General features: G+C 36.7%; 1 protein-coding gene across 4 annotated transcripts in view; it reads left to right on the top strand.

Annotated features, from left to right (window-relative positions):
* The window catches only part of RAPGEF2 (Rap guanine nucleotide exchange factor 2), a 278,622-nt gene that overhangs the window by 127,286 nt on the left and 124,727 nt on the right, over nt 1-26,609 (top strand). For 2 of the 4 annotated variants that reach the window (XM_008049096.1, XM_008049094.2), the window contains exon 5: nt 25,557-25,632. In XM_008049096.1, the coding sequence (XP_008047287.1) occupies nt 25,557-25,632 (76 nt within the window). Of the gene's footprint in view, nt 1-16,050; nt 16,160-16,919; nt 17,939-25,556; nt 25,633-26,609 lie in introns of those variants that run through there. The other 2 variants (XM_021708059.1, XM_021708058.1) reach the window with 2 other exon arrangements.

Here is a 26,609-nt window from a genome sequence, read left to right as displayed (position 1 = left end):
AGAACCCTCCATCCAAAGACCACAGAATACACATTCTACTCATCACCACATGGAACATACTCTAAGATCAACCACATACTTGGCCATACAGCAAGCATAAGCAAATTTAAAAGGACCGAAATTTTACCATGCACCTTCTTGGACCACAGTGGAATAAAAATAAACATTAACATCAACAAGGTCCCCCCAAAACCCACAAAGACATGGACACTAAACAGCATGATGCTAAACAACTCCTGGGTCAATGATGAAATCAAAACAGAGATTAAAAGATACTGGAAACAAATGAAAATGAAGAAACATCTTACCAAAGTCTCTGGGATGCCATGAAAGCTGTAGTAAGAGGGGAATTTATATTCCTACAAATGCACATGAAGAAAATGGAAGGATCACATATTAATAGCCTAACAAGCCACCTAAGGAAGCTGGAAAAGCAAGATCACAAAAACCCTAATTTCAGCAGAAGAATCCAGATCACCAAAATAAAAAGCCCAAATCCAGGACATAGAAGACAAAAAGATAATACAAAAAATCAATGAAACAAAGCTGGTTCTTTGAAAGGTTAAACAAGATTAATGGTCCCCTAGCTAGACTGACCAAGAAAAAGAGAGAAAAAGCCCAAATAAACACAATCTGAAACACAAAGATGAAGTCACATCTGATCCTGAAGAAATACAAAAGATCACTAGAGACTACTATGTACACTTGTATGGAAACAAACTTGAAAACCTTAAGGAGATGGAGGACGTTCTGTCATCACACAACCTGCCTAGGTTGAAACAAGAAGAAATTGAGACCCTAAATAGACCAATAACAATTAAGGAAATTGACTACATAACAAGAAAACTACCTACAAAAAAAAACCCTGGACCAGATGGCTTTCCATCAGAATTCTACAAGACATTTAAAGAGGAGCTGATACTAATCATACTGAAGGTGTTCCAGGCGATTAAGAAAGATGGAACTCTCCCCAAATCATTTTATGAAGCTAGCATCACATTGATACCCAAGCCGGGTAAAGACCCAACAAAGAAAGAGAACTACAGGCCAATATCTTTGATGAACATAGATGCTAAAATTCTCAACAAGATTCTAGCGAACCATATTCAACAATACATCTCAAAAAGCATCCATCATGACCAAGTAGGCTTCATCCCTGGGATGCAAGGCTGGTTCAACATTCGTAAAACTATAAATGTAATTAAATACATCAACAGATGTCAAAACAAAAACCACATGATTATATCATTAGATGCAGAAAAAGCTTTTGATAAAATCCAGCACCCCTTCTTGATAAAAAACACTCGAACATCTAGGCATATGGGGAACATACCTCAAAATAGTAAAAGCCATCTATGAGAAACCCACAGCTAGCATACTCCTAAACAGGTAAAAATTGGAACCATTTCCCCTGAAAACTGGAACAAGACAAGGATGCCCACTCTCACCCCTCCTGTTCAATATAGTATTGGAAGTCCTAGCTAGAGCAATCGGAGAAGAGAAGGCAATCAGGTGTATCCAAATAGGAAAAGAGGAAGTCAAGTTATCTCTTTTTGCAGATGACATGATTGTGTACCTTGAAAACCCTAGAGAATCTTGTCAAAAACCTCCTTACACTGATGAAGGACTTTGACAAAGTCTCAGGATATAAAATAAATGTGCAAAAGACAATAGCATTTCTTTATACCAATAATAAACAGAAACTAAAATAAAAACCACAATTCCATTCACAATAACCACAAAAAAAAAGAAATACCTTGACATCTTCCTAAGCAGAAACGTGAAAGACCTTTACAATGAAAACTACAAAACACTGCTCAGAGAAATCAAAGATGACACAAACAAGTGGAAAAATATCCCATGCTCATGGATTAGAAGAATCAACATTGTGAAGATGTCCATCCTACCTAAGGCAATATACAGATTTAATGCAATACCCATCAAATTGCCAGCAACATTCTTCTCAGACCTAGAAAAAACAACACAGGAATTCATATGGAAACACAAACGACCAAGAATAACCAGAACAATTCTCAGCAAAACAAAACAAAGCAGGTGGTATCACATTACCAGACTTCAAACTTTCCTATAAAGCTACAATAATCAAAACAGCTTGGTATTGGTACAGGAACAGGCATATAGACCAATGGAATAGAGTTGAGATTCCAGAAGCAAAACCTCAATTTCTCAACCAACTCATCTTTGACAAAGCCTCTACCACTTACCACTGGGGAGAGGAGAACCTATTCAGTAAAAGGTGCTGAGAAAACTGGCTGACCACATGTAGAAGATTGAATCAGGACCCCTATCTATCCCCATACACAAAAATTAACTCTAAATGGATCAGAGACCTAAATGTAAAACCTCAAACCATAAGAACCTTAGAAAATGAAGGACATAACCTCTTGGAAATGGGAACTGGCATCCAATTCCTGAACAAAACCCGAAACCCACAGGCCATAAGGGATAAGACAGACAAGTGGGACCTCATTAAACTGACAAGCTTCTGCAAAGCCAAAGAAACCATCAAGAGAGCAGGGAGACAGCCTACAGACTAGGAAAAAGTATTTGCCCACTCCAGGTCTGACAAAGGCTTAACATCTTGAATCTACAAGGAACTCAAACGTGCTGAAAAGAAAAAAACAAACAACCTCATTATAAAATGGGCAAAAGATATGAACAGATACTTCTCAAAGGAAGACATTTGAGCAGCCAACAGACACATGAAGAAATATTCTACCTCACTAATCATCAGGGAGATGCAAATCAAAACCACACTGAGATACCACTTAACTCTAGTCAGAATGGCAATTATCAATAACTCAGGAAATAACAGTTGCTGGAGAGGGTGTGGCGGAAAGGGAACACTTCTACATTGTTGGTGGGAGTGCAAACTAGTGCAACCTCTGTGGAAAACAGTATGGCAATTCCTAAAAGCTCTAAATAGTGACCTCCCATATGACCCCGCAATCCCCCTACTGGGAATATACCCTGAGGAACTCAAATCACTCTATGAAAAAGATACCTGCACACGTATGTTTATCAAAGCATTGTTCACAATAGCAAGAACCTGGAAGCAACCCCATGCTGTCCATCAAAAGAGGACTGGATTAAAAAATGTGGTACATAAAACACGATGGAATACTATGCAACCATAAAAAAGAACAAAATCATGAATTTCGCAGCAACCTGGATGGAACTAGAGTCTATAATACTGAGTGACCTTTCACAGAAACAAAGATCTGAGCATCACATGTTCTCATTCATATAGTGGACCTTGAACATCCAGCGTAATACTATAAGAAAATGAATGACAGCGGTGGGAAACTATGGGGGGGAGGCAGATGGGATTAACAGTAGTAAATATCTCTCTGGGGACGGGGAAACACCTCTTGTCAACAAGGGTGCCTGAACGAAGCATATTTGTATACCTAACCCTTAACTGTACCCCAAAATATCATAATAAAAAATATTGATGGAAAAAAAAAATTTTGTCTGTGACTGTCAATGCACTACAATGGGCATGGTTGTACAGTGAAGGGCCATCATAATTGATGTTTGGTTTATGGGCCCTTTCCAGTTCTTTGGTTATTGTGTCTCATTCTAAAATGTTTGGTAAAGTTCCAATTTTGAATCATATTCCTATATTATTTTAAACATTAATTGAAACAACATTGAGCTCTACTGTCTCATCTCTACATTAAGTCGCAAACTATACAAAAGAAGCAAGACGGTCTACCCTTGCTTTCAAAGTAGCTTAATATCTTCTTAGACAATTGTATGCAAAACAATTGAAAACAACATCTGCTCAGGCAGTTGTATATGAAACATGAAAAAGTTGCCTGAGTGTCATTAAATAGGTAGTACAGTGTAAATTATGTGACAGTAATGCAAAATCATGTCATAGGAATATTTTAATGTAGAGGGAGGCAATCAAGGGTGGCTCTTAAGGAAGTGTGTTTTAAATTGGATTTATGACTTAGATAGTAGGAAAGTGGTCATAAAGAAAATCTCAACACGATAAAGATCATGAGTTGTAGCACAGAGATAGGACTGAGGTAGGTCAATCCAAACATAACCAATAACTTGAGTGAAGGCAAAAGAATAGGATCAGATTATCTAAATACAAGCGCAGCTTAGGAGGTAAAATGGTGGCATTCACAAAAGGTCTTGTTTACAAAGCTGTGTGACTTTGGTCTATTAGGGCTCAAGTAACATTGGCAGGAGGTTGGGACAAATGTGCACATGGCTTATTCGCACCACGTTGACTGTGTCCATTTATAATTAGTGCTTCTCCCTTATTGATACCAAATATATCCATGATTTAAGAATTAAAATTGTGCCATGCTACTCTTAATAATCACATTTTAAATTAGAGCTGGCATATATAATGAGAGTAAGTAGAGAAACAAGACGTTTAACTAATCAGTTCTGAGAGACTGAAATACAATTCTCATTATGATTCACATGACAAACAATGAGCTACTTGAGTTGAAAAGTCACAGGCCTACTTCCTCCTTGCCAGTGCTACATGATAAGTTAATTGATTGCTCTGAGAATTTGCTAGGTCTCTTTTTATTAATAAAAGAGGGTAAAACAATGGATGACTGATTCTATATTTATGTGGTAGAGACTGAAGACAAATGTTCCTTATTTCACGAAAAGAGCTGTATAGGATTAGAAAATCATATTCTTAGAAGCCTGCACATTTATTGTAAGTCATGTGATGCCTTGTTGAAGATGCTTTAAGGAGAATGGCATTTAAAAAATTATTCACTAATGAATTGTGTTGTAAAAAGGTAACTTTATTGGACATTAAACTTATTTAAAAGATACAAAGAGAAGTGGAGTTCTGGAAGTTGTTGATGTAGGTAAGATTGACCTTCAGCAGGTATTGGCAAAATCACAGCAATGGGAGTGCAGATGAAGTATGGAAGGAAAACAGTGGTGATTGAAGGAGGAATGGGAAAAATTTAAAAAACCCAAAACTACAAATTATCTTAGAACTATCTTCAGTGAGTTTAAAAAAATAATATGTTGGTCTTATATATCTTCCCTCCCACCACGGAAATATATCACTAACTTATAATAGGATTAATGAAGTGATACATCAGTTTTTTTAGAAGTGTTTGTGATAGATAGCATTATTGGAAGTGTTTTTTGTTTTTTTTTTTTAAACCATGAAACTTTATGTCTTATTTGGAACGGCCTGAAGTTAGTGGATGGTGGTGGAGTTAGGGCTAATACGCTGTGTAAGAACTGCTCATCAGGCATTGTTTTATATGCCATTATCATAGTGCTTTTTTTTAGTAAAAAATAAGTGATTGGGGCCTATAGTTGGTCAGTTAATGAAAATAGCCAGTTAGCAGAGAGTCACAGAAACTTCTAAAAAAAAAAATGTTCAATTTGATCTATACATATAAACATATATGTATAATTGGTTAACATATACACATACGCATAAATGTATAATTGCATGTGTGTGTATCAGTCCATTCCCTAGGATTTGACTCTATCTTGTGCAGTTATTTACCCCAAGCTAATCCAGTAGCAGGTTTTAAAAACTGACATACCTGTATTGTGTTTACACATCATTCTACTTCATAGGTTAAGTAATTGTTAAGGTAAGCAGATAGGCGTCAAGAATGAGGGGTAAATGTGTTGTTCGTTTTTTATTTTTATTTTTTTGAGTTGGAGTCTCACTCTGTCACCCAGACAAGAGTGCAGTAGCCGCTCCCGGTCACTGCAGCCTCAACCTGCTGGGCTCTGGGGATCCTTCCACCTCAACCTTCCGAGTAGCCGGAATTACAGGCATGCGCTACCACACCTGGCTGATTTTTTGATTTACTGTAGAGATGAAGTCTCGCCAAGTTGCCCAGGCAGGTCTTGAACCCGTGGGCTCAGGCAGTCCACTCACCTCAGCCTCCCAGAGCCTGGGATTACAGGCTGAGCCACCAAGTCCGGCTGGTGTTGTTCTTTAAAAAAAAATATTAGTGCATAAACACCTAATCACTATAAGGGATGGTGTCCCTACCACCTCATGTCTTGGACAGTTGTTTATCAAAGGGATCATCAAAAGTGATGACCAGAGCTGGTTTCTAAGATCAAACATTACTCTAGGTCATTAGTTAAGTCTTTTTAAGAGATTGTTTAACTTGATGCTTACTTAGTATGATTGAGCCCTTTCATTCTGATATCTGGCCTAAACCACTCACCTGCAATTCTTCATATGCTTTCTTATACTTTTACTTATTCATCCTACAAATATTGCTGAGTGCCTCTCTGAGCCTGCATACAATGTGTTACTGAACTAAGCAGGGATTCTACTCATGCGTCTTCAAAACCAAGAGATAAAACATGTTTTGGGAGGAAGAGGGATCACTTTGTCCAGTGCTGCAGGGAGATTCAGTAATGTGAGAAGAGAAATAACCCTTGGATTTTGCAACATACAAGACTTGGGGACCTAACAGAACCAGCGTCACTGGAGTAGTGTAGCTGGTTGAGGAGACATTGGGGAGATCAGAGCTGGCAAAAGAGAAAATGCCATCTCAAGACATTTCATTGTGAAGAGGAGCAGGGAAATGGGGCAGAGGTTTAGGAGTGGTTGAGATGTCGAGAAGATTCATTCTTCACAATTAGAAGATGCTGGTGTGTTCTTGTATGTGGATGGAAATGGTCCAGTAGAGAGAGACAAATAGATTCTGGAAAGAGGGAGGTGCTTACAGAAGTTGATAAGTCCCCACAGTGGGAGGTAGAGGGGTGTGGGAAGGTATTGGCTTTTGGAAGAGCAAAAGTGCTTCACCTTGTTTTACTGGCTTAAAATGAGAAGTATAGGTCAGTTGGTAATTTGGGACTTTAGTGGCGGATATTTAGGAATTTTGAAAAGAGGTTGTGAAACAGAGGGAGTGCTGAGCGCCCATTTGATATTTGTGGTCATAGATTTATGTGTTTTGGTTTTCTTTCCTAGCAACTTGCAGCTGTTTAGGGGCAGGCATGGAGAAGGGGGTGATCGGGTTTTGCTGGTGTTTGTGCTTTGCAGTGCATGCAGTGAAGGAGAGAAGGGTGCAGGAGTTAAAGTGTATCTGGAACACCCATAGCTTCATGTGGATTTTCTCCAGGTCCCTTGAACTCCGGATTCCGTCTCTAGAATGTAACAAACACCATAAGTCTACCTGAGCTTCTGTCTCTAATGGTTTTAATAAATTACATGTCATCTACTGTAGAACTTTCTGTGAGTCTCTGTTCTGTTTTCTATTTTCTTACCTGACAATTGATTTTTTTCACAAATAACACTCCATAGTGAAAAATGACAGTATCTATCAAATCAAATACCTCTGTCACCACTCTGCTACCTTTGTTCACATGTCACCTGCTCTATTAAAGTTGATCCCCAAATACCTTCAGTCCTTCTTTCATAGTGCCACCATAACCATTGTTTAAAAACACAGAATTATTCTTGTTGATCCCTTGCATAGTGAGGTCAGATGACTTCCTGTTGCCAAACATAAAGTCCAGGATGTACAGGGCAGCTCAAAATATGTCTGCAACCTGCATTCCTGCTGACACCCTCTCCAGTTACTGATCACAGTGATCTGAGCATACTTTTGTCTAGGCTGTTCTCTCTGCCTGGATATCCACCTCATTGTTGCCACCTCCGACCCCACCCATTTGCCTGTGAAATTCTTGTGAATTCTACTCTTGTAGTCCTATAGGTTAATCATTCTCTAGATACACTAAACTGTGATATTTTCAAGGGCATGACTATATTATTCATCTTTGCTTCCCCAGTGCCTAGGACATAGCAGGCATTTGATAAATGTTTGTTGAATCCTCTTGGGTCAGAATTATATTTTTAACTTGCCCTTTAAAAAGTATTTTAAAAGTTTAGCAATATTATGACAGTATTCTCTTTTAAAAATAACTTTTTACTAGCCTACAGTTTATTTAATGTCAGGTTGATACAGAGAAGAAGAAGGATTAGGGAAAAGAATGAGGTCGTAAGGAAATGGAAGAAGGAGTGGTGGAAGCTCATGAAGAGCTGATGCTGTTTGGCCCATGCCAGGGGTGGAAAAGAGGGAAGGATCTCACATGGATATTGGTTTGTTTACTTGTGTTAGTTTGGGTTGCATAACACAATTTAGAAGACATAACAGGAGCTAATTTTTCTCTGATGTAGAAGAACTCAGGTTGGATGGTACAGGGTGGTTAGGCGATGACTCTGCAGTGTGAGAGCTCATAGACTTTTGTCTTCTCCACTGTGCTTGCACATGGCTTCCATCTTCAGGGTCAGCTTGTAGCATGGATGGCTGCAGAGCTCCTGCTACCATGTCTGTATTGAAAGCTAGAAGCAGGAGGAAAGACCCAAGAGCAAAATAGTTAACCTTTTCCCTCCAAGTCAGATTCCTTGAAGCATCTTTTTTTTTCATGCCTCATCGTCCAGACATAATCATATGGCTACTTCAGGCCACCCAGGGTCTTGGGATATGTAGTCTTTTATTCTGCAATGTGCTGTGTTCTCCTAATAATCGTAATATAAAATATGGAGAAAGAGGATAATGGATAGTCAGTAGTCTCCATTAACACCTGCTTTTCAGTTTCCTGGGACATTCTTGTGTGTTAATTGCTGTTCTTTGCCAGGTCATTCTTCTCAGCTCTGTGCTCACATTCTGCATCACTTAGCCACACTTCTTTAGCTCTTACATCATCTATAATTCCTGTTTGTCCTACCTAAAGTTGATTCAAGTCTTAGTATTCCCATGACACATATAAAAGCAAAGATTTATGTTAAAGCTTTTAAGAAAATTCTGAGAGAGAGTTCCAAATAAGACAAAGAAAATGATGAAATAAATGTGAACTTGGTTTGACTAGAGTTAATGATATTGAAGGGGAAGTTTTTTTCCATAGATATATTGTTGTAAATTTGAAATAAGGCAGGTTTCTAAATTAAAGGAGTAAAGTAAAATATTAAAGAGTGACAATAGGATGTATTAAAATGTCCCCCCTGCCGGACTCAGTGGCTCAGCCTGTAATCCTGTGCCTTCAGGAGGCTGAGGTGAGTGGATTGCCTGAGCCTGTGGGTTCGAGACCCGCCTGGGCAGTGAGACCTCATCTCTACAATAAATCAAAAAATCAGCCGGGCGTGGTAGCACATGCCTGTAATTCCGGCTACTTGGAAGACTGAGGCGGAAGGATGGCTGGAGCCCAGCAGGTAGAGGCTGCGGTTGCTGGGAGCGGCCACTGCACTCCAGTCTGGGCGACAGAGTGAGACTCCAACTCAAAAAAAAAAAAAAAAAAAAGTCCCCCCCTGCAGGTGTCAGTTGTACTTTATGTTTCAATATGAAATGTCTTCGTCCTGGAAAGCCAACAAGATTTTAAGCTTTATTTTAGACCACTCTTTCCCTTTTTAAATCACAGTCTTAAGTGACACCTGATACACAGAGCAAAACTGTTCTCTAGAGAGGGAGTTCAGTTGCTGGATCAAGTAGGGACTTGGGTTGCTATAACTACAGCATCACAGATGTGCTGCACATATAAACGCAGGCTTGTGTGGTCTTTGGAGAACTGGCATTGGTAGTGTCCCAACACAGTAAGTAGCCTTAAAAAGAAGAGCTCTGATATTATTGTGTGTATAGCTGATGCAGTATCACAGGTCACCTGATGCTTGAAGTTTTCAATCAGGGTGTTGTCATTTATGATCATTTGTGTAAGTGAGTGTGTGATAGTTTACCCTAGAAGGCCTTATTTGCAGTAATGTTTGGATTTCTCTTGAAGAAATAAATATTTGTATTTCATAAAGGTTTTATAGTCTAATGTGTATGTCAGTGAAATACAGTATTGTTTTTCTCTATAAAATATTTGAATTGTTTATCTACTGCTAAGTGCAAAATAAATCATAACCATTGTTTGTGCCACAGTTGTTTTTGGAGGAGAAGGATAGAGGGATATGTGAGTTAATGTTTCACCTGTATGAATTCAAGGTATTTCTTGAAATGTATAGCAACCAAATTTATTTTTGTTTAAAGAAGCATACTTTGGGGACACTAACAGAAAATAACAAGAGTAAGAGTATTGTCAAGGAGAGATTGATATGTGGAACAAATTTATTCAGGGAAATTGGATGTCTTTATTAAAACAACAATTTCCAACCGGGCTTGGTGGCTCACCCTGTAATCCCTTGCTTTGGGAGGCTGAGGTGAGTGGATTGCCTGAGCCCACAGGTTCAAGACCTGCCTGGGCAACTTGGAGAGACCTCATCTCTACAATAAATAAAAAAAATTAACCAGGCATGGTAGCACACGCCTGTAGTTCCAGCTACTTGGAAGGCTGAAGTGGAAGGATTGTCGGAGCCCAGCGGGTCGAGGCTGCGGTGGCTGGGAGCGGCCACTGCACTCTGGTCTGGGTGACAGAGTGAGACTCCAACTCAAAAATAAAACAAAACCAACTTCCAATTAATCATGGTTAAAACCTTATTTTACTATGAATTGAATTATATATATATATATATATATATATATATAACACACACACACACACACACTTTAAAAACAATGGAATTGTATATTCATATGTTTAGGAAAGTGATTTTATTCTGTCATGTACCCCACTTAATTTTTCCATATACTAAAAATTGTTTGAAAGTAAGTACTAATTGAAATAAGTAGTGACATAATAGCTTTGGTATGTATATCATTGCTTTTTTAAATGTAAGAATTAAAATATCATGTGGCTTTTAAAACTATCTGCTTAGTATTTATTACTGATTAGAATATTTAATTGTGAGTTCAAAATATTAAAAATATTTATTTTCATAGCTATTTTCTACTTTTACCACTTTTCCCTGCCTTATAGGGGTTCCAGGTTTTTGCAATTAAACATAAAATAGAATTTTTAGTATCGAATATTCATGTTATTAAAGAGCTACATAAATACTAAATAGCTATTTTTGTAGTTATTTTAATCACTTTGAGTCAGATTTTTCAAGATAATCTTTATCTTTTATTGATGGCTTACCTTTTCTATGTTTTATAGCTATAAACTATTTAGGGTGTTAGTGTGTAATTTTACCAAGATAAGTTTGGTATTTCTTAATTAAACATTTTCAGATAGTTTAAAAAATTAGGGCAATTGTCCACATTTGTTAAACACTTTTCTTTTATAATGTTATAATAATATTATTTTATGATTCATTAAGGTGAATTTAGAAAACCATTAAGTATTCACACTTAACTAATTTTTATGTATTTATTTATATTTTTTTTTAGTTGGAGTCTCACTCTGTCGCCCAGACTGGAGTGTAGTGGCCGCTCCCGGCCACCGCAGCCTCGGCCTGCTGGGCTCCGGCGATCCTTCCGCCTCAGCCTTCCGATTAGCCGGAATTACAGGCATGAGCTACCATGCCCGGCTGATTTTTTAATTTATTTTAGAGGTGAGGTCTCGCTGCCCAGGCGGGTCTCTAACCCGCGGGCTCAGGCAATTTACTCACCTCAGCCTCCCAAAGGCGCGGGATTACAGGCTGAGCCACCGAGCCCGGCTTAACTAAGTTTTATACGTAGAAAAAACTTGAATTAAGAGTATCACATTTCACTAGTCTAAATCATATATATTCCAGGATAGAATGTATATACACACTCTAACGTGTATGTGTATATGTATGTATGTCAGAGACATGTTTGAATGTTCCCTTTTTTTCCTGCTGTACTGGTTTATACAGTCTAAGGTAATGATTATTATTCAGAATATTGAAACCATGTCAGTTTACCACTTGATCTTGAATTTTAACATCATATAATTTTGGAAACAAACTAAAAGTTGTCTGTGAATAGATATTCCATGTTTCATAATTATTTCTCCATTTAACTGAACTTTTAAACACCTTTACGTACAGTGAATTCTATTTATGGAAGCATCATCGTGGCTAAAACAGATTTTTTAAAAAATGATCTATGTCAGAATGTAAGGTAATTATAGTCTTTCAAATGTAGTAGAAAAGAACTGCCTGTTTACTACTCAAACCCAAAAAGTGTGGATTTTAATTTTTTTAAGAAGTTCTTTTGGGACAGTATGTGGAAAAGACAGTAAAGTCTTTGTGTTTGGCAGTAAAGATGGTTAGAAGATGACATGGGACAAGACTATGAAAGATAATTTCCCAATCTAGAGGTTTTCAAACCAGGCTCATTATTAGATTCACCTGGCTAAGGATAGGTAAAATACCAAGTCCCAGGCCCCAGAGATTTTTTTTTTTTTTTTTGCTTGCTACATCTGAGTTGGACTTTAGACTCTCCTGTTTTAAAGGCTTACCAGCAGGTTAATCAGATCCGAACAGAGAGACTGGGCTAATGACTTTGAAATCAATGTGTAACCATTCTTAAAGGGAGATCAATAAAATGAGAAGATTCCTGGAAGATTCAGTAAAGTTAAGACTAGAGAAGGATCTTGATCTCAGTGGTCTTGGTGTACCATAGATAAGGGCCTGACTAGTATTTCCATGGAGACAGAAGTTGATGGGTCACCTGTGAGGAGAGTAATTTAGAGGAGCTCAGCAATGGCATTTAATGACTAAAGGTTACAGACATGGGAGAAGGAAGAGTAAAAGATAGATTTTTGTTGTTGTTATTGTTTTGTTTTTTGAATTGGAGTCACTCCTTAGCCCAGGCTGGAGTGCAGTGGCACGCATGTTCACGGCAACTCCAGAGTTGACCTGCTGGGCTCTGGCAAACCTTCTGCCTCAGCCTTCCAAGTAGCCGGAACTACAGATGTGTTCTACCACACCCAGCTAGTTTTTATTTTATTGTAGAGACGAGGTCTCACCAAGTTGCCCAGGCCAGTCTCGAACCCTCAGGCTCAGGCAATCCACTCACCTCAGCCTCCCAAATCGCTGGGATTATAGACTAAGCCAACAAGCTCAGCCGTAAAAGGTAGTTTAATGCTTTGAACTTGGATATCTGTAGAGAGAGATGCCTTTGATAGCTATAACCAAATCTGGAAGAGATGAGAAAGGGGTTATCAGAGTTGAAATGAATATATTTGATTTTAGGCAAGGTAAGTTAATGCATTGAAAAACAAGTGGAAGCTACAGGGAATATAAAGAGACAACATGAGCATTGGGTCACCTGAGAAACGTTGGAGACACGCAGTAGTGTAGGTGGAGAGTTGAGTAAATAGGGAGAATACAAAAGAAAACGGGAGATATTATAGCTATGTCAGAAGCTAACAAACAGAGACAGACATTGACAACTTTAAATTGCTTGACTGCACATCTTAGTGCATAATTGTCTCTTGGCCTGTTTTAGCAAGCTATGCAATATGTTGTCCATCCTCATATAAAGTGAATGCCAAATTTCATAAATCACATTGACTTTTGTAAATGGAATAGTATTAATTTTTCACAAAACATTAATTTGAAAATGATGGTTTGAATTGCTTCCATTCTTTGACTTCTATGAATCTTCATAACATCTATGTGGATGTGTGTTTTCATTACTGCTAGGTTAAGTACCTGGGAGTGGAACTGATGGATCTTATGGTGAGTGTGTGTTTAGCTGTATAAGGAACTGCCACACTGTTTTCCACAGTGGCTGTATAACATTTTGTAGTCACACTATCAGCTATGAGATTTCTATTTGCTTGACATCTTCTCCAACACTTGATATTGTCAGTCTTTTTCATCTTAGTCATTCCTGTAGATATGTGGTAGTATTTCACTGTGGTAGTATTTTGCAGTTTTTCTGAAGACTAATGTTGTTGAGAATTTTTTCTTTTGCTTAATTGCCATTTCTTAAAATCTTCTTTGGTGAAGTATCAGTTCAAATCTTTTGCCCATTAAAAAAAATTGAATTGTCTATCTTATTTTTGAGTTGTAAGCATTCTTTATGTATTCTGGATTCAATTCTTTGGTTGGATATATTTTGCAAAATTTTTCTAATTTGTGGCTCGCCTTTTTCTTACCAATATCTTTCTAAAGCTAAGGCTTTTGACCTTGATTAAGTCCATTTTGTCAACACTTTCTTTTATACTTTGAATTTTTATTGTTCTGTTTAAGAAATATTTTCTTAACCCAATGTCATAAGGGTTTTCTCATGTTTGTCTTCTAGAAATTTAATAATTTTAGCTCTTTCATGTGAACCTGAGGCCCATTTTGATTGAATTTTTGTGTGTGGTATGTGGTAAGGGTTGAGGTTTACATTTTTCCCTATGGATTGTTAGTTGTTTTAGGACAGTTTATTGAAAATAATATTTTTTATTCATTGAATTGCCTTGACACATTTGTTAAAAGTCAGTTATTGTGAAAATATTTGCATGAAAGCATTTAACTATATAAATATATGTTCAGATTTATTTCTGGAATCTTTCTTATGTTCCATTGCGTTGCATGACAGTTCTTAGACCAATAATACACTGCCTTCATTTGTGTAGCTTCATAGTAACTTTCAAAATCATGTAGTATAAATCTCTAACTTTGACCAGGTACTGTGGCTCACGACTTGTAATCCCAGCACTTTGGGAGGCTGAGGAAGGAAGATTACTTGAACCCAGGAGTTTGAGGCCATCCTGGGCCACATAATGAGATCCTGATTCTATACAAATATCAAAAAAGTAGCTAAGCATGATGGTGCATGCCTGTAGTCCCAGCTACTTAGGAGACTGAGGCAGAAGGATTGCCTTAGTCCAGGAGATTGAGGCTATGATGAACTGTGATTGTGCCACTGCACTTCTGCCTGGGTGACAGAGTCCAAAAAAAAAAAAAAAATCCCTAACTTTATTTTTGAGCAAAACTGTTTTTCTTCTATGTCTTTGCCTTTATATCTAAATAGTAAAATTAGCTTGTTAATGTCTAAAATGGAATTTGGTTGGAATTGCACTGAATCTGTAGATCAGTTTGGGAAAGATCACTACCTTAACAATATTGAGCTTTCTGAACCATGAACTCTCTCCATGTAAGTCTTCTAGAATTTCCCTTTGTAATTTTTAAGGTTTTTGGGGGGAGTTTTTAGTGTATAGGTCATATACATCCTTCATTACATTTATTCCTAAGTATGTTATTTTTTTATGATAAATAATAGATTTTTAACACTTCAGTCTTTAAGAGAAGCTCTGAAACTGGGGTTTGACAATATTGCCCCTGTTAGTTATTGGTAGAATTAAAAGGAACAGCATTTTACTTATAAAACATGGCTAAAAGTCCATATTTAATTTAGATGAATCCAGTAAATTGGCATTTTATTACTTGATATCTTTGTTAGAGATTTTATATGAGTTTATCCTTTTGCTTTCTTTTAAGAACTGTGAATACAGTATTATTCAAGTGACCTAAATTTTTGTTTAGGTTCGATCGTACAAAGGCAGGCCTACCATTCAGCTTCTCTTAAGGTATATGCCAGATTTGGGGGAGACTGGTGGCTATATTTTTATGCCATTGGCATAGCCTGTAAAGAATATCATGTTTAGTTGCCTCGACCTGCTGGGCTCCGGCGATCCTTCCACCTCAGCCTTCCAAGTAGCCGGAATTACAGGCACGCGCTACCACACCCGGCTGATTTTTTGATTTATTGTAGAGATGAGGTTTCGCTGCCCAGGTGGGTCTCGAACCCGTGGGCTCAGGCAATCCACTCACCTCAGCCTCCCAAAGGCGCGGGATTACAGGCTGAGCCACCGAGCCCGGCTTGATTCTTAAATTCATTCAGGTTCTTACTGGTTTAGGCCCAATCTGAATCATTCATTAATTCATCTCCCATTAATAAAATATATAAATAATAATTGTTTATTTCACTTCTTCAATGAATTTCATAAAAAATAAGGTCATTTGAATATAAGCTTTCTTGTCTTTTCAGCTCGCATGCCCAGCTTTGCCCAATGAAATGGTGAACATTTAACAGAGGCATTTTGGAGGGATATGTGTCTATGTTCAAAGTTATGGACTATAACTTTTATATAAACTGATCAGCTACCATCTGTGTACAAAGTACTGTGATCAGCAGAGACCTGTTTATGCCACTGTGTAGACTGATAGCAGCAGATCAGTTTAGCTGAGCTGTTCTCTAGCAGTTTGGTCACGAGGACATAGACACTACCAAAGTTTAGTCATCACACCATTGATCTTTGCTGGTTTAGATTGTGGCAAGAGAGAAAAACTGCTTGCTCTCCTCACTCCAATACAGCTGAGGTAAGAGCCACCTTTTTTTCTCTTGGAGGGAAAAAACGACATCAAAAGCAGCCTCTTTTAACTTTTCCCCTGTTGTTTTGATTTAAATTTATTCTAGTCTTTTCTATGATAATCCCTCAGGCCAGGCATACAATTCAGCATCCCTTTGGTGGAGAGCAGCTAGTTTATAGTGTGGCTGGGGTAAATTTTAATAACAGAATTGTATTGTGAGCACAACTAAGCATTTTTGACCTTGAAAACTCATAGGAGAGCAGACATTGCAGATTTCCCTACTTGCCCTTGACTTACAAGAGAGTAGATAATGAACTAATAGAAATTGATAAAGAGTGTCTGTCAGGCAGCCGCTGAGGTCATGAGGCTGGTATGCGGAAAGAGTGCCCATACAACATGCGAAACACACGCATAGCCAGGAGAGGTGGGTGGGTCATCCAAGCAGGAAATGAGCCGTCAGATGGAATGTTGGCCTCTGTGAAAGCTACTGCTGCGCATGGACTCCCTGGGAGAAAGCACACAGGGCAATGGGGAGAGTGCTCAGTGCTGCAGAGAAAGGAGCTCCCATGCAAGGTGGCAGCACTATTGCTGTTACTGGTGCTTCAAAGATATTGAAATCAGTGCAGGTTAGAGTTTGTTTTTTAAAAAGGAGTTAAAATGTTAACAGCGTAAATATCAATATATATGTTTGGTGCTTTTCTAGTTAAATACACAGCAGACTACTGAGAAATGAACAGAGGTGGGGGGAAACGCAGTTAGAAGATCTTCATATTGTTATTTTTTTCTTGTGCTCTGTTTTTATATGTAAAGGTTAAATGTTGAGATTCATTGTGCAGAGCTCCAAACTTCTGTTAATGTGTGTGGAGTGATGATTGTTTGGATATTTCTAAATGAGCCTTGAAAGAAAATCAGAGATGCTTAAGTGTTTAGTTTTCCAAATACTTCTGAAATACGAGCTGGTTAAAGTCCATGCTTTAGAAATAATTTCTAATTTATATGTCTACTTGGTGTGTGTGTAATTTTGTTTTTTGGTTAAACTAATGAGTAAGTGAGGTCAAAGTGTTAAAAAAGATTAAATGTATTATTTTATGGCAAGTCTTTCAACCCACATTTCTTTTATATTTCCTTTAAAATGTATTCCTACATATTCTCCTGATTTTTAGAATGGAACTGATGGTGTCAGAAGTTACTTGTTAGGTCACTTCTCCCCCTACTCCCCCAATTTAATTGCTATCTATACACAATGTTACATGAATGGGTTTTTTTTTTTGTATGTCCTAACCAAATAAATTCATTTTGGTTTAGGAGCATTGGTCTAGTCAGTTACATAGATTTTTAAGCAAGAAAATAAAAACTCAGTAACTACCTGTCATTTTCTAGAAAAAGGGATGTGAAAAAATTATATCTCAGACTGTTATATTTTAAACCATTTTGTAAATTAGGATGACCCACTAGTATAATATTGGTTTGGCTGCCATGTATTCCTTGCTGGGTATGACCTGACATGAATAAGTTTACATTCCAATACTGAGAAATTGCATTCCACTGGATAGTTCTGACGTACAACAAGAATGTGGAGGCCCATACAAAGGGCAAGGTTGGGGTAGATAGAAGCGGCTTCTGTGCCCAGCAACTGCCTTTCGTGGAAAACTCACACGGGTAGAAAGTACTCCTGACTCAGCTTGGGTGGGTAAAATGTGGTCACAGAAACTTAGGACAGTTTGGCCTTACAACACCTGCAGCACCCTGTCCAGTGTTTCATTACCTGTGGGTATTTACGAAAACTAGGTAAGATTTTACATTGTGAGATGTTTGTCTTGGTTGTAAGTCTTGATCTTGAAGGCAAGTTTAACAGACTATTTTCATCTATTTTACATTATGTGGAAAATGAATTTTAGTGATTTTGTTTTTGTCTTTTACACTTTTGGTATTGCCAAGCCGTTTGTATCTATAGAAATGTTCAACTTAGTTTATTTCAATTTTAGCAACAGTTTTTAATTCTTAATTTTTAAATTGTGCTGTATAAAACTTTAATAAAAAAATTTAATGGGAATGAAAATTTGGATTATTATACTGTTTTTTGGGGGGGCAACCATTTCTTAGTCATACTGAGGGAATACCAGTATTTACAAGTAATCTGTTTTTTTGCTGCAAGTGGTCTTTTTATTTGAAATCATTTGCTGGTGCGCTTATATAGTTATTTACTTAGATATGGCAGAGAACTGATAGACCAAAAGTCAAGCTGTATCATTTTCAGTTGTCGTCTTGTGATTGTTTAATATAAGATTTTACATTAAGGTTGAATAGTTGAATGCCTTGCTAAACAGTACATTTATATAGAATGATTTAGAAGGGTTTACCATAGATGACAGTGATAAGTTTTCATGCGGTGTAGAACCAGGAGACTGTCAGAATTCTTAAGCACATATACCACACTTCTCCCTTCCATCGCCCCCTTCTGACTTTATGGCCTCTTGTCAAAGATTGGTATCTAGTTAGAAAGGGCCAGCAGGCTTTTAAATGTTCCAGGCCAAGTCTCATTGATTACTGTTACCTACATCTTTCTTGTTTTTGAAAGATAGCCATTCATATATATGTATTAATATTTGTGTCTTATATACAAGTAACACACACAAGACTGAGACTACTAGAAGACAGGGATGACTTTTTAAAGATATTTCAATTCAAAGTTTTAAAAAATTAGCTATGTATCTTTAAAACTTAAGGAGTCTAAAATTTAAAAATATCTTTGTTTATCTTGGTATGTGGTATTATGAGTGCCATTTCAAAGAAGCAGATGTCCTTCTAATTGAAGTTTTGGCTTAGCTGCATGAAGAGATTTAGTCTTTATAGATTTGACATTCAAACCTGACTATTCCAGGGTAACCCTAAAGCTCTTGATGGTCATTTGTAATTTTGCTGAATTTGAATTGCCTTCTGAATTACAAATGCTGATTTGTAGTTTTCACTTACCCAGCTAGTGAGTGAGCCTAGCCATTGAGAATCCGCCTCTCAATGAAACTCAGTTCTCGACTTGTCATTGGATTACAGCTGTTTGTGTACTCATCTTGCATAGAATATAAACTACATAAGAATAGGAACTGATGAGTTTTTTGTAAGCTTTGCATTAATTATCAAATTTATATTGATAATATCGATTCTGTTGTGTGTCCAGTGAACATTATGAAGAGAAAAAGATAATATATGTAAGAAATAATATATACTTTATTATACCATATATTATATACGATATACAGTCATTCACTGCATAACAGCATTTCTGTCAATAGTGGGCTGCATCTATGATGGTAGTCCCATAAGATTATAATACATATTTTTCCGTACCTTTTCTATGTGTAGATACATTAATACTTACCATGCTGTTATAACTGTCTACAGTATTCAGTATAGTAACACGCTGCACAAGTTTGCAGTGTAGGAGTAATAGTCTAGACATCATCTAGGTTTGAGTAAGTACACTCTTTGTTGTTCACACAACAAAATTGCTTAACAGCATATATCTCAGAACGTATCTCTGTTGTTAAGTGATGCATGACTGTATATTAATGTATATTTCTCACATACATTGTCTTACACTTCAGTCTGTATGGCAGAGTGAGACCCCCCAACTCAAATAAATAAATTAATAATAAGGAAATAAATAAGAAAATAGCATAAAATTATAGCCATCCTGGTATATCCTTCATATCCTTCACATCTTGGTTTAGATGTGAAATGGCACCTTATTGTGGTTTTAGTTTGCTTTTTCCTAATGACTAAAGATGTTGAGCACTTGCCTATTGACCCTTTTTTGCATCTTCTCTGAATAAATGCTTGTTTAAGTCCTTTGTCACTTTAGAATTGTTTATTGTTGTTGTTTAGGAATTTTTACCCCACCCCCAACCCAGTTGGAGTGTTACTCTGTCACCCAGGCCAGACACTCATAACTCACCATTGCCTCGACCTCTTTCCACCTCAGCTTCCCGTGTAGCTGGGACTACAGGTGTGCACCACCACGTCTGGTAAAATTTTTTATTTCTATTTTTATAGAGATGAGGTCTCGCGATATTGCCTAGGCTGATCTCGAATACCTAGGCTCAGGCAGTCCTCTTGCTTCAGCATTCCTAAGATCTGGAAATACAGGTATGAGCTACCGCTCCCAACCCTGTTTAGGAGTTCTTTATTTATTCTGAACATTGAATCCTTGTCCAATATATGATTTGCAGATATTTTCTCCCATTCTGTAGGCTGCCTTTTCAATTTTGTGATACTATCCTTTGATGTACAGAAGTTTTTAATTTTGAAGGAATTCCCTGTATTTATTTATTTTTTCTTCTGCCGCTCATTCTTTTGGTGTATATCCAAGAATCCACTGCCAAATCTCAGATCATAAAGATATATTCCTATGTTATTTTTCAGAATTTTATGATTTTGTTTCTTATATTTAGGTCGTTGATTCATTTTGAGTTAATTTTTATATATGGTGTGAGGTAGGGGTCCAACTTCATTATATTTCGTGTGGAAATCCAATTATTCCAGCACCATTTGTTGACGAGACTGTTCTTCCCCATAGAACAGATTTGGCACCCTTGTAAAAAAAATCAGTTGGCCATAAATATATGGGTTTATTTCTGGACTCTTCAATTTTATTCTTTTGGCCTAATTGTCTAACCTTCTGCCATGATGTACCACGCCGGTATGATTACTGTGGCTTTGTAGTAAATATTTGCAATTGGGAAATGTGATTCCTCTGATTTAGTTCTTTTTCAGAATTGTTTTGACTAATTAGGGTCCCTTGAAATTCCATATGAATAAGCCCGGCTCCGCGGCTCAGCCTGTAATCCTGCACCTTTGGGAGGCTGAGGTGAGTGGATTGCCTGAGCCTGCGGGTTCGAGACCCGCCTAGGCAGGCGAGACCTCATCACTACAATAAATCAAAAAATTAGTCAGGCGTGGTAGTGCGCGCCTGTAGTTCCAGCTACTTGGAAGGCTGAGGCGGAAGGATCGCCGGAGCCCAGCAGGTCGAGGCTGCAGTGGCTGCAGTCTGGGCGACAGAGTGAGACTCCAACTCAAAAAAAAAAAAAAAAAAAAAATTCCATATGAATTTGAGGTTCAGCTTTTTTATTTGTATAAAAAGCTTGGTTGAATCTGTTGAACACCTTATGTGTAGCTTGTTATAACACTTAATAACAAAAAAGAAACTTTGATAGAAATAACTGTCCATTTCTAACAGTGTCACCAAGGAACAGAACATAATCATATTTAGGTTAGAATATAGTCACATGACTTTACAACATTAAAACAATCCTTACCTGCTTCTGATTTTTTTTAATTCTCAAGGATCGTAAGTGTACATTTGAGTTACCCAAGTTCTTCTTTAATTGTATCATTTCTAACTTTTCTTCAATTGTTATTTCAATTGATAGTAGCTTTCGGCTGTTGTTAATAGGATTTAATGAAATACTATTTTATTTGTGCTTCAGGATTTGCAGAAAGCCTTTGGACTCCCTTATTTTTTTTTTTTTTTGTGGGAAAACTTTTCCGTTCTGTGTGTTTCGCCTTAGAAACTCTTCTAGGCTGATACCCTGTCATAGACTCACATGTTTTTCTATAAGACTTTCTATGTGTATAATAATTCTTGTTTTTGATTCCTTTGTCCATTATTTCAAAGTTTGTCTTTGTCATTGTATTTATTGTGTAAGCAGCTTACTGTGCTAATGCCTTCAAAGACTTCAAAGTTTCCATTTCTGACTTTTAATTGGCAGATGAGGACGTGTTATTCAGTATAATATGAAATGCTCTATGCATTTGATCACTCTTATTTATTTTTTATTTTTTGAGTTGGAGTCTCATTGTGTTGCTCAGGCTAGAGGGCAGTGGCATGGCTGCTGCAACTTCGGCTGCTGGGTTCAGGTGATCTTTCTGCCATAGCCTTCCAAGTAACTGGAGCTACAGGCATGCACCGCTATGCCCAGCTAATTCTTTTTTTTTTCTTTCTGGTACTTCTTTTTTTTTTTTTTTTCATTAATCAGTATTTTTTATTATGGTTTTGTGGGGTACAGTTAAGGGTTAGGTGTACAATTACGTTCATCAGGCACCCTGTTGATAAGAGGTCCAGCTAATTCTTTTTAAAATTTATTGTAGAGATGAGGTCTCACCAAGTTGCCCAGGCTGGTCTCGAACCTGTGAGCTCAGGCAGCTCGCTCAGCTCCACCTTCCGAAGTGCTGAGATTATAGGCTTGAGCCACCATGCCTGGCCACATTTGATCACTTTTAAAATGTAGAGTATTTCATTATGCTCATTGGATCCTCTGCTGCTTTCCTCCACTCACATACTTTATAAAGTGTCTTGTAGTTTATTCTTACTGTCTTGGTTTTGTGTATTACTATCTAAAAGTTCCTGTGTCATTTGCAAACCTGAAGATTTTGCTCAATTGTTTCTACTAAGTAATCTAAACAATTTAAAAGAATTGTTCTTAATATCAGATGTGGGGGACCTTATCTCCTCTACATCTTCATCTGGTTGCCTTTTATTAGTCTCTGTACTTTTTTTGGAACTGAATTTTTCCAGCAGTTTGTTTAGAACTTGGTCAAAGATTTTTGAAAAGGTAGTAAATAATAATAGTTACTTTTGTTTATATATTCATTGTTTCAAAGAATCACATAGTAAATGCAAAAGTATTTTGTGGTCTTAGTGGATTTCTGACTGACATGTTTCATTGCATTGTCTATTTCTTTCTACAGCTTCTGGTTTGTAAGCTAAGAGAATGTTATCTTTGTAAGAGGGCTCAGAGGCCTTGTCACTGATCAGGGCTAGCTTGCGCATTTATGATCTATGCCTTTGAGGCTGCTCTTTCTGGATTCCTGGCTATGTTTAAAAAAACAGATTGTTGGACAAATGATGTAATATATTCTGCCTTGATAATGTGTGTCCTGTGTGCATTGCATTTTCCATAAAACGTGTTCAATACGCTAATCTGATGGAGAGTCTACAATTTCTCATGTTCACAACTTTGTGACATAGAACTTGAGTCTTTTTGTGGATGCAAAGAGTTTCAGCAGGTTCTCATGTAGCCCATTTTCTGGAAAGCTCTCATGGAAATGATTTTTTATAGCACATTTTAGGAAATGTAAACTTTTCGTCCCCAAAGTAATAGTGTTAGTGTAACTTGAAGTGTGACTTCCTAGCCATGAAGTTCTATTGAACGAATGACTAATTAGAAAGTAGATTTACAGTCTCAATTCTGAAGTGGGGAGTTGGTACTAGAATTAGACATAAAATAAGTAACAGTAATGTAGTTTATGTGAGCACTAACACCCTTTGTTGCTGAAACAAGTCTAGCATGTGTTTATTTTAACAAGTTTTGTTTGAACATTGTATATACTATAAACATTTATGATTTTTTACTATATTACATTTTTTAAAAATTAGGCTGACAGCAAACACTCTTGCGGCTGTCCTGCTCACTGTGCCCTTCGCAACATATCTTCCCTTTAATAAATCTTTCTGAAAAAATAAAAAAAGGATAACTATGTGATCATCATTTATACCTTGTCTAGGTCTATAACCTGCTACATATTTACTAACACATCAAGATTATTTCTTAATTTGCAGTGTATAATTAAATTATGAGTTTTATTATAAAAATTAACTTGCAACCGGGCTCGGTGACTCAACCTGTAATCCCAGCGCTTTGGGAGGCTGAGATGAGTGAGTTGCCTGAGCCCACGAGTTTGAGACCCGCCTGGGCAACTCGGCGAGACCTCATCTCTACAATAAATCAAAAATTAGCCGGGTGTGGTAGCGCACGCCTGTAGTTCCGGCTGCTTGGAAGGCTGAGGTGGAAGGATCGCCTGAGCCCAGCAGGTTGAGGCTGCGGTGGCTAGGAGCGTGCCACTGCACTCCAGTCTGAGTGACAGAGTGAGACTGCAACTCAAAAAAAAAAAATTAACTTGCAATCTGGTAGATTCAGAAATAAGGAACAATTTTTTTGTGTTTTGAAGAGTTATAGAATTTCAATTGTATTTAATTATAAACAAAAAGAAATATTTAAAATTTTAGATCATTTTAATTGCATGATAAGTAAGGTAACCAAGAAGATTGCCTTTTTTTTTTTTTTAACTTTTTTCTTGGCTAAATTTTTTCACTTTAAAAACACTACTGTGTATATTTGTGTGAGTATATATGTATGAATGTGTAGATGAGTATTTTTAAAATAATTTTTCAAATATGTTGAGCATGATTCTAGCTATGATTTTAATAGAAACAGAGTTTTTGAGTAGGAAAGAACTTAGGTGATAGCCTACCCTAACCTGATAATCTTATCAATGAATAAAATTTAGCATATGATTTAGCCTGGCATGGGTGGCTCACACCTGTAATACAGCACTTTGGGAGACTGAGGCAGGAGAATCTCTTGAAAGAACCCATGAGTTTGAAGCTGCAGGGACCTCTGATCATGTCATTACACTCCAGCCTGGGCAGCAGAGTGGGACAGTGTCTCTTAAAAAAAGAAAAGCCTAATTAACATGAAAAAAAATTGCTCAATAAAATGATTCTTTGAAAGAAATTTTCTCCTTTTTTCCTTAAATTCTGTTTATTAAATATCATTACTAAAAGTGTTAGTGTTGATTGGAGGGAAAGGGGAGTTTTGAAGTCTAAATGAGTGAGGGATAGGTGTTACATCAATAAGAGCAAGTCAGGACCACCAAGCTTTGCCAGAATTCTCTGTTCTTGATTTTAGTTTGCATATGTCTATGTCAGAAAGAATAAATCTTCTCCAGTGTTAAGGTGGGAGATCCCCCAAAATAGGGCAAAGGTGCTGTGTCTGAGTTGTCTATTGCAAGGTTTTCAGGAGGAATAGTCTTTTAGTATACACATTCACTGAAATCACTTTATAGTTTTAAAGAGGAGTCTTAGGTACCTTTTCCTTAAAATTTTTAGAGCAACTTGATTTGAACATTTAGAAAAATAAAATCACTTTTTAGATGAAAGAAACGTTTAACATAACCAACATTATGAAGAGAACTACTTGCATTTTATACTTTTTCAGGGTATTTCTATAGTTTCCCACTGATATATCTCATCCCTATTGGAATGTTCTGTTTCTTCACCTGAGAATGATTTAAAACAACTAACACAAGACAGACTCATGCTAATTCTTCTTTACCTACATTATTAAATTCTTAGTTTTCCAGTAAAGTATATGACTGAAACTTAAGAATTTGAATGCTTCTTTGTCATTCTGTGTAAATAATGATTAAAGGCAGTTTATTTTCTTCCATGTCTACTTTCTGTAAGTGTTTTTATTTTAATTTTTATTTATCTGGAAGATTGGCTTAAATTCAGTTTATATTTACTAAATCTCTGAGGTTGTCCTCATTGAATTTTTCTTTTCCTCTTTAGTTTTGGCAAGCGTTCTGCAGGAAGTTTTAGGCGTGGCTGTGAATGCATTGTTTTAGAGCCTTCTGAAATGATTGTGGTAAGAATACTTTTGTGAAGACTTCCCCCCCTTAAAAATTGTGTGAAATAAAAGACCTTTTCACAAACTATTTATAATATTGTATTATATTTTTATAATATTATATATGTTTGTTTGATACCTTTTTTGTATTATGAATTTGAGTTTATAACCATAATATTTAATTATTTACAGAATTCAATTAAATGTGAAAGAAAGCTTAAAAGGGGCAAGCACCTGAGTATTTGGTGTTTGAACTATATAACTCTGCCTATTATAAATGCAATTTAATTGAAGTTTGGGGAGAGTCTTTGAATTGTAGGATTTTTAGATCTCTAAGTGTTGGTTAGAATGAGTGAGTTACTTTAAATTCATCTTAATTATATGTATTCAGGGAACATTTAACATTGGAAAATCACTTGAATTTCTTTAACTAGAAGAAAATTAGGAGACTACTATGCTTAAACACTATGTTGACATCTTTTAAACTGAATTGTATGATTTAAGAAATGTATTAGGTATAAGCTTGTACATAGAACATAGTGTTAAGTAGATATTAGCAACATAATTCTTTTTTGAAGCTTGAACAAAACCACCCGTTACAGTTCTTTCTTACTGCATAAAAATGATTTTAAGGTACGATAATATGTAACCTTTAAAAAAATTAGTAACAAAAAAGAAATAATATGAAAGAGGAGGTTCCCAGTCTAGACATTGAATTGTGATATTCTTAATGTCCCTGTCTAGCATCCTATCTGGAAAGGAAAACCTTGTAAAATAAATGATGGTCAAAAAGAGATGATGATGAAAGCTTTATTCACATTTAATAAAGTATTTGGTAGACAGCTCTAGGTCTATTTTCAGAGAAGATTTGGGGTTTTTCCTCTAATGTAGGAAAGGAAATGAGAACTTCCTTGTCAAAGGTAGTAAATTTTTTGTAAAATTCACTAAAGTTTTTAGTGGAGTTTTACAAAATTTACTTAAGTGAGAATGTGGGA

The sequence above is a fragment of the Carlito syrichta genome, unplaced genomic scaffold, assembly GCF_000164805.1.
Source record: "Carlito syrichta isolate Samal-C Ts95f unplaced genomic scaffold, Tarsius_syrichta-2.0.1 Scaffold130519, whole genome shotgun sequence".
In the NCBI taxonomy this organism is placed as follows: domain Eukaryota; kingdom Metazoa; phylum Chordata; class Mammalia; order Primates; family Tarsiidae; genus Carlito; species Carlito syrichta.
Note: the sequence above shows the minus strand (reverse complement) of the source record. Positions and strands in the feature narration are given on the sequence as shown.